Raw genomic sequence first — 9,125 nt, 5'->3', positions numbered from 1 at the left:
TCCTTGGTTTTTAAGTGGCATTTAAGTGTCATATCAAGGATACATTCCATTGCTTGGTTTATGATTGTGGTTAGACTGACAAGCTGTGTGACTGTAAGGAAGAGTGTGGTAAAGATGCAGCTACTTTGGAAACACAGATCTTTGGTCCCAATGCTGAACTCGCCTGCCCACAGCCAGAAGTGTATCCATTGTACCCGGCCCTTTCATGACCGTGAATCAAATTAATCAAATGTATCAAATTAATTAAGAAGTGAATCAAATTAATAGGTTTTGGAGATTGGGGGCCACCTTAGGTGGAAGCATGGATGCATCGGGCAGAACACAATCCTATACATACACATACTGTGTTGGGTCACGAAAACAATAATGAAATAAAACATGCTTCCTACACTGTGCCCAATTGATTGGGATCTAGCTGCTTCAATTTCAATTTTTGCTTCCTTGAAACCTGTTATAACCATACGCTGGTATATCTGAAATAGAAACATAGAAAATAGGTGCAGGAGGCATTCGGCCCTTCGGGTCAGCCATTCATTGTGATCATGGCTGATCGTCCCCTATCAATGACCCGTACCTGCCTTCTCCCCATATCCCTTGACTCCACTAGCCCCTAGAGCTCTATCTAACTCTCTCTTAAATCCATCCAGTAACTTGGCCTCCACTGCCCTCTGTGGCAGGGAATTCCATAAATTCACAACTCTCTGGGTGAAAAAGTTTTTTCACACCTCAGTCTTAAATTACCTCCCCTTTATTCTAAGACTGTGGCCCCTGGTTCTGGACTCGCCCAACATTGGGAACATTTTTCCTGCATCTAGCTTGTCCAGTCCTTTTATAATTTTATGTTTCTATAAGAACCCCCTCATCCTTCTAAACTTCAGTGAATACAAGCTTAGTCTTTTCAATCTTTCCTCATATGACAGTCCCGCCATCCCAGGGATCAATCTCGTGAACCTACGCTGCACTGCCTCAATCACAAGGATGTCCTTCCTCAAATTAGGAGACCAAAACTGTACACAATACTCCAGATGTGGTCTCACCAGAGCCCTATACAACTGCAGAAGAAATTCAGACTCTGAAGAAAGGTCTCGACACGAAACGTCATCCATTCCTTCTCTCCAGAGATGCTGGCTGTCCCGTTGAGTTACTCCTGCATTTTGTGTCTATCTCAGATTTAAAACAGATTTATCTGCAGTTCCTTCCTACACATGTTGGTATATCTATCTGTGCATTTTCTATGATGGTGTGAAACAGATTCCGTAAACAATTCAGTGTATATTAAATGCTACTTTTATTGTTCATTCCTGATAACACATCTTGGTGGTGCCTTTAGAGTAGGGTTTTACCAATTCACCAAGTAATTATCATGAGTTGCACACGTGGCAATAAAGACAATACCTAAATAATGCCTCCATAAATGTGCCTTGAACATCAATGGGGAAGATTATGAGATCCAACAGCAACTAAAAAAACAAGCAATGTATTAAAAATGTTTACAATGAAGAAACAATAAATTGACATGTTTAGAGCAGTCTATCAAAAAAATCCTATTTGAACTAACCAAAATGCAAATACCACTCTGAGTAGAAATATAGTCATAGAGTGATACAGCATGGAAACAGGCCCTTCGGCCCAACTTGCCCAGACCAGCCAACATGTCCCAGCTACACGAGTATCACCTACGTTTGGTCCATATCTCTCCAAATCTGTCCTAGCCATGTACCTGTCTAACTGTTTCTTAAACGTTGCAATAGTCCCTGCCTCGACTACCTCCTCTGGCAGCTTGTTCCATACACCCACCATCCTTTGTGTGAAATATGTGCACTCAAATATCACTGCCAATGCCCAATCTGCCAAAGACTCCTTTGGTCACCTAGTCATGACTGGCTCAGATCTTCACGGCTTTCATTCCACTTACATCCGTTTAACAGTAAATAAAGATGGCGGTAGCATGTTCAATAATGGTAATAAATAAAAAAGGGTTCACAAATTATCCATACTTTATTGTTATAAAGTTTTTCTCCTATTGTACAGTAATATTCTGCATGTTCTTGTGACTGAAAGTTAAATAAAATATGCAATAAGCTAGTTACATTTCTTTCTAGTTTTGTTATATAACAGATTTTGAAACAGATGGATGCTTGGCTGCTTTGCAAGGTGTGGATGTTTAGGATACCAAATGGAATCAAGAAGCTCAAGATCAAACAGAACTGACAATACAGGAAAACGTGTCATCAAAAGAAATGCAGTCCTTATTAAACGCATGTATATACCATGATTAATAGTCAGCTCAAAGATTGAAATAGTAATTGTAAAATTAGAACTCAGCCTTATGATCTTAAGAGAAAAACTGGGTTGATCCCTACAATAAACAAATGATAAATCCAAATAACCTATTTTATAAAACTGATGATTGGAAGCACATTTTACAAAAGGAAAATGGCAAATAAAGTAGATCTGTATCTCTTTTTCAATGACACAAATATTTGTTTTTACAGATAATGGCTTGCAAGCTCCATAATGCTCTGACTGGTAACTATGCCAAGCAAATCTATACAAGACATTGCTATGCAAATTTCCTAGTATTCTCATACATACCAGGGCCTTTAATACTGCATTTTTATTACTACATTTAGTACAATTATTTAGTCTTTTTTTTAATAATCTGCTTTGAAAATTGTCTTTACTAGTTGAGAATTTAAAAGCTGAATTTATCCCATACCTCCAATCTCATCCAAATGCTATTAATTCGTCATCCTTAGGTTGATAAATTAGAATTTCCAAATTTGAAGTTAGCATCAATTCAATTTATTTTTCTCAGCATCTTGAAAGAAAGGCAGCATATGAAGTTTATATTGTGTCAACCACAAATATAACAATCTGAAATTCAAACTAAATTAATCCACCAGATACTTACCCGGAAAATGGTAAGTAAATTTAAATGGATCATATTGTAAAAAAACAGGTTTGATTTATTTGTGTAAACAGAGTTTCTATACACAGTTATCAGTATGACAGACTCTCAAGAAATGAATTATTTTCAGGCATCTAAACACTCATCACATTATTTTATGCCTAAATTGTAGGAAAAGCATCCCTGGCAGAAGAAAAGCTTCTTGGTGAATCACTAAGTGAGACCTGGCTACTAAAGACTGTCCAGTTAGTAACGTTTATTCAACCTTTAAAGAATAAGTAAGGATGATAATCATATAACTATCTGGGAACAGAATTTTCAATTAAATGGTTAAACTATCAATGCTTTTCACGGCATAACTTATTTGAAGTGAATTTTGTTGGGATGAACATGGTGGTGCTCTGATTAACCTGGTCGATTTTAATTTACATAGCTGTCAGTTCTGTGTGTCTGGATGCATCAGCTTGACGATTCACCAGGCTCTCCCAAGCACCATTTTGTTTTGCAGAGTTGCTTTGACATTGAATACTTTGTGTATGCAAAAACAAAATAAAACAAACTTCAAGAAATTTTACATTTACAATACATAAAAATTTCAAAAAATACATGGGTTTTGGTAAAATATACATGCTTAAGTTCTGCCAGAACCAAAGATTTATGATGCCTACCTATACAAGGGATTGCTTAACCTACAAACATATTTACACAAAGCACTATGTTAGAACAGTACCACAAAACCAAATGAATTCATCCTTTAAAAATATTATTGCAGCACTCTGCATGTATATCATTGTTTTGGATGGACCTACAAAAGCAGCATCACCTGTACAGAGTTCAGTGCAATTCTTTCCACAAGTCTTTTTTTAAATTATAACCTATAACTTATACAAAGATTGTTGTACTTTACAACAGCAGTGGGAATAAACATTTTAATCGCAAAGATTATAGACATTTTATCGCAAACATTTTAGACACCTCCCAAAAATTCCATTGCTACACCAAAGCTAGTTTAACTAAAAATGTGTTTGAGCTTTGAGAAGTTACAATAAGGCTTCTCCGCACTCTTGTTTCAATACATGAGGGCCCCAAAGTCTGCTTCCTCTCGTTCACAATTCAAACTTTTTGCTGCATTTCCCACATCTTGACTCTCCAGCTTTGCATGCCCAAATTTCTTTGGCATGCCACTCGAGGTAGGACCTCCAGGGGTACCATTTACTTTACGATCATCAGTACACAGACCATGTAGAGCCTTCATCGTTATACTTCACAGCCACTGATCAGAAGTTATGGGATCCTCAGTCTCAACATCCTTTACAAGGACCCTTGCATCACACAAGTTTCTTCCATCATCATATCAGTATGCACATCACAAGGATTCTACAGAATTAGACAGATTGACAAATATAGGCATTTCTCTCTGTGTTATGGTGGGAGCGAGCAATGGGATAAGGAGGCTAAATCACTGAATATAATATTGGTGCACTTTGTCATTAATAATTAAGTTATTCAACCTTGCTTTTTTTTTTTTTTTGAGTAATGCACTGATGAGTTTTGGGACATCCACATATTTCATTTGAATACTTGCTTCTATAAAGAAAATGGAAATCCCTGATATTACAAGCACAGAAAATGCAATATATTCTCGGGCCTGAGCCTGAACTCTTTGGCTGTTGGAAAAAAAAATCAGTCTGAAATGCACCAATGTAGTATCTTCGCACCAGACTAACTGTTAATCGACTTAGTGAAATGAAGACAGATGTCATTATTTTCATTCCCTGCAGCTTGCTTCAACTGCCGTGACTGGGAGGATGCTGGAGTTCCTGACTTGAAAAGATGGGGTGGAGGAAAGGGTGGAGATGAAGAGCTGAAGCACCCGCTCCTCCAGGTCGGGGGGCAAACAAGGCTGGGTATAGTGCGTGTGGGACTGGGTGAAGGGCCAGGGGACCGCCGTGGAGGGCCGATGCAGGTATTATGTGTATTGGGTGGCTCGTTAGAAACGTGGCAGGGTGGCCAGGGTAAAGGGATGGCGTTAACTGGGACAGAGAGATTGGGGTTAGGTGAGGCTGGGGTATGTGGTGGATCTGAGCAAGGGTCTGGGGGTGTGCGTGCGGGTGAATGCCCATGGCCGCGGCGGCAGCGGCTTGATGCTGCAATATAGCGTGGTGGACAGTGGTGATTGAGGTCGCTGTCGCTGAAGGCTGCTGGATGTGGAACTGCTGGAGAGTTGGGGCAGGAACAATGGCAGTCGAGGTAGGGAAAGACTTCACTTGTTTTGCTAGAAGCTGCTGTTGGATGTGCTGTTGAGCTGCCTGCTGCAATTTGCTGTATTTCTCCATTTCTTCAGGAGTGAATGTTATGGGCTGTCTGTCAAATGGAGCCACTGATGAATCTACATCTTCTTGGGAATCCTCTTCAATCTCTGTGACTTCAGCTTCTGGAATATAATTGGAGAACGGTTCTGGATCTGGTGCAAAATGCATCATAACCGCTTCATCTGCGTCGGGTGGTCCCACTTCCGCAGGTGTCGTGATGACTTCGGTTGGCGTGCTCACATCAGCAATATAGGATTCTGAGATGACCTGATCAAACTGAGTTTCACCAGAAATGGTTTGGATTTGTTCAGTTACACCCAACGTTTCTTCACTGTCAGACTTGTCTTCTCTACTTGGATTCTCTTCCTGCATTATCCACACCTGACTGACTTCCTCCTTTGCCACTTCTTTAGGCTCTGCTAAGTACAGCTCCTCTTCTTTGCCCCCCTTCTCTGTGCAAAGATCTTCCAACTTCTTCATTGCGGGCTTTTTGACTGTAGGTAGTTTTCCTATCAAAGGAAGCATTGCCTTATTGCCCAGAGCTGGGGGAAGTTTAGGCCCAAAATAACCCTGTGGGGGATCTTTCAATTTAATTCCTACTTTATTATATGTCGATGCAGTCTCATTACTTGATTCGGTTTTCTTTTCAAACCTTCTAGACTGGATTTTTTCCAACAGTTGCTTAGCTGTTAACGAGTTCCTTTCTTCTGGCGTGCGTTCGCTCTCTGAGTGCACCTTTCCCGTACTGCTTGAAGTGCCACCGAGACTTTTGTGGAAGAAACTACCTGATTTTGTCCCATCTCCTTTGTTTTCCTCTTTTTTCGAATAGTCATCCTTTTTGCCCTGCATTCTGCCCCTGCTGTAACAGGGAGATTTTGATCGATATACCCGATCCCTCGAGAAAGACCTGCTGGAGGTTCGCCGACTGGACCGACGATCGCCAGAGCTGTCGTGGCTGTGCGATCCTTTATCCCTGGACACGGACCTCCGGGAGGTGCGGTGCCGCCCGCTGTCCCGGCGCGTGTGGCTGTAGCTCCGGCTCCTCTTCCAGACCCGCTGCGTGGTGCTATGACTGCGCCGCTTGCTCCGGCTCCTGCTGTGACTGCTGCTCCGAGTTCGGCTCCGGCTGCGGGTTCGAGCACTTTCTCTGCTGCTACTCCGGGATCTGCTCCTGTTCCGCCGATAGTCGTCATCCGAAGAGGAATATTTATGCTTTTTCTCACGGTGCCTTGACCTTCTGTAGTCATAATCTGAACCATGAGATCGTTTAGAGTGATTTGATCTACCACTGTAGTCACTGTAACTGTCAGAATAGCTTCTTCTCCGACTGTATCTACTGCAGTCCGAGGATACATCAGATCCAGAAGAATATGACCTATGAGATGACCGCTGGGATGATGAGCGATGCCTTCTTGATCTTCTGGGGTAGCTTCTCTCACTTCTTGAATCATATTCATCGCTGTAGTGAGAGGATGACTTTTGCCTGGATCGTTTTGCATGAGATTCATCGTAGCTGTCAGACTCTTCATCTCGACTGCTCTCTCGGCTTCTGTGCCTGCTTCGGCTATCTTTCCGACCAGACGTCCGTTTCTTTAACTCGCTACCAGATCCAGTCTTCTGTTTTTTACTCACAGGTTCCTCAGAGACATCTGCCTTTTTACTCGCGTCTTCGACAGCGGCAGCTGAATGCTGACAATCTTGTGACCTGCGCCTTTTCTTCTGCGTGCTGCTGCTCTCCTCTGTAGACTTAGTTGCGGCCATCGCAACAGAGAGTTCTAAATCAGTCTCTTTGCTTTTCTCATCTAGGTTTTTGCTTTTGTGTTTACGCTTTTTTCTTTTTTTTGATGTCTCTGCGTGCGTTTCACCATCCTTTGGCTTTTCCTTTTCCTCACCGGCTTTTTCCTTCAAATGTTTTCCTGATTTCTTGTGCTTCTTTTTCTTTTTATGCTTATGCGACTTCGCACCCTTGTTTTTCTTATTGGTACTTTTGTCAGTTTCTCCAATTTGGGCTTCACCTTTGCTTACAGTCAGGGGAGGCTGGTCTAGAGGCTTGACGTCACTCTCAGCTCCTACCGTCTTTGATGGAGCTTTACTGGTGTTTATGTTCATTGTCTCCTGCGACTCCTGACCAGTACTTTGTGCATTATGTTCATGCACATTCTCCTGGCATCTCTCTTTGTTTTTACCTTTGGTATCCCTATTCCTGGTCAGTTTAAATTCAAAGTAGAGTGGATTGCAACTATAAGAGATGCATGGCTCACTCTTTGTAACCATCAACAACTCTGAGGGCCACTGAAGAGTAGTACTGTCATCTTTACCCAAGACGGGGAAAAATGGCCCCGTTAGCTGTTTGGGTCCGGTGAGGATTTCTTTGTTTACTAAATGTTTACTTGGTTTTCCTTCCTCACAAGCACGAGGTTTTGATGGCGTGTTGCTGCAGTTCTGTTTGCTTACAGCTTCAGGAGACTTGTCTTCTTTGGGGTCGGGGTCTAGGTCAGGACCACCATCCACAGTGTCACTGCTCTGTTGTAAAGCAGGAGTCTCATTTTTCTCAAGCTCCTCACTGCTTTCCTGAAACCTCAAAGTAGTTTGTAAATCGGGGTCATTTTTTGTGGTTTCTAAGGTTTTCTTACTATCACATCTGTGCAACTCTTCTGTTGCTTTCATAAACAACAGAAATGGAAAGTTGGGCTTCACTTTACAATGTGCCGGAGGAATGTAGTGATAATACTCTGGTTCTGACTGACAGGCATCATCCTCTTTCCCCATCATCTTTTTCAATTTTGATAGTGTATTATTTATGGAGTCATTTTCGCTTTCGGATGGACTAGCTGCTTCAACCTTATCAGGGACTACTGGAGTTTCGACCTCCATTGACTTGGGTAGCACTTGACCAGAGGACACATTCTCTTCAGGGCTTGCTGCTTCAGATTCACTGGGCTCTTCTGCAACATCACTGAATACTGACGCTGAAACGTCAAGCTTGACGGCTGCCTTTTTCGCAAAAGAAAATGACACTCCCAGCTTCTGAAAGGGAGTGCCAGAATTGTTCTTAAGCTGAGCGATGTTAAAGGGTTGGACTGGTTGGTTGCTTTGATCCAACCCTGCTGAGTTTCCAGTAATACAATAGCTTATGTTCTCATCCTCTTCTCTGTAATCTTCCACTGTGTTGTCAGGCACAGTCCTGTTAACAGATGGTGATGTGGGACCGCTCGTCTTTCCTCCAGTACTTTCATCTGTGTCGACAACATTTCTGTCATCATCTTCTTCGTCAATGGCCACTGTGGTAGTTTTAAACATTGGACCACTTCCTGGGGCACTGTACCAATAACACAAATCACAGGTAAACTCATTCACAGGGATGTAGTATCAACAAAGAACAAAACAGACAATTTATTTTTGACAGTTAAAAAAAAGAGTCAAGTGCCAAAGTTAAAAATGCCAATTAGCTAGAGGCAAAAAGGAAAAATTGCAAAAGTGAAGCACATGTTAAAACGACAGAAGAGCTCCATCAGCATGGGGAACAGGGGACAATGGTTCAGATTTGGACAGTTCTGACAAAGCAGCGCACACCTGAAACGCCTTGCCAGTTATTAATGGACCTGTTCTGCACGTCATAAAACATATTTTTGCATGACAGGACCCCACTGAAATGTAAATATGCAATAAAAAAGTTATTATTATTTTTTAATCGCGAGACAATTTAATAATTATATTAAAGTAAAAAGCGACTTCTAACGCCCTCAACGCCTACAACGTGAAGGATCGCATGAACGGGACAAAACAAAGGGTAAGTCGTATATTTTACATATAATCTTGTTTCTTGGGATGGCTTTAATCTAATTTTACATTGCGAAAATGTGATTTGGGCCCCATACGAACCGGCAGTGTTTTTCCTGCCG

General features: G+C 41.7%; 1 protein-coding gene across 11 annotated transcripts in view; it reads right to left on the bottom strand.

Moving 5' to 3' along the window:
* Positions 1-1,979: 1,979 nt before the first annotated feature.
* The window catches only part of gpatch8 (G-patch domain containing 8), a 154,254-nt gene continuing 147,108 nt past the window's right edge, over positions 1,980-9,125 (bottom strand). For all 11 annotated transcript variants that reach the window (XM_033035398.1, XM_033035399.1, XM_033035405.1 and 8 more), the window contains one exon: positions 1,980-8,542. In XM_033035398.1, the coding sequence (XP_032891289.1) occupies positions 4,699-8,542 (3,844 nt within the window). In that variant the 3' untranslated portion in view covers positions 1,980-4,698. The remainder of the gene's footprint in view (positions 8,543-9,125) is intronic.

This window comes from Amblyraja radiata, chromosome 16 (genome assembly GCF_010909765.2).
Source record: "Amblyraja radiata isolate CabotCenter1 chromosome 16, sAmbRad1.1.pri, whole genome shotgun sequence".
NCBI lineage: Eukaryota > Metazoa > Chordata > Chondrichthyes > Rajiformes > Rajidae > Amblyraja > Amblyraja radiata.
The sequence above is the reverse complement of the archived record's forward strand: the minus strand, read 5'-3'. Positions and strand labels throughout refer to the sequence as shown.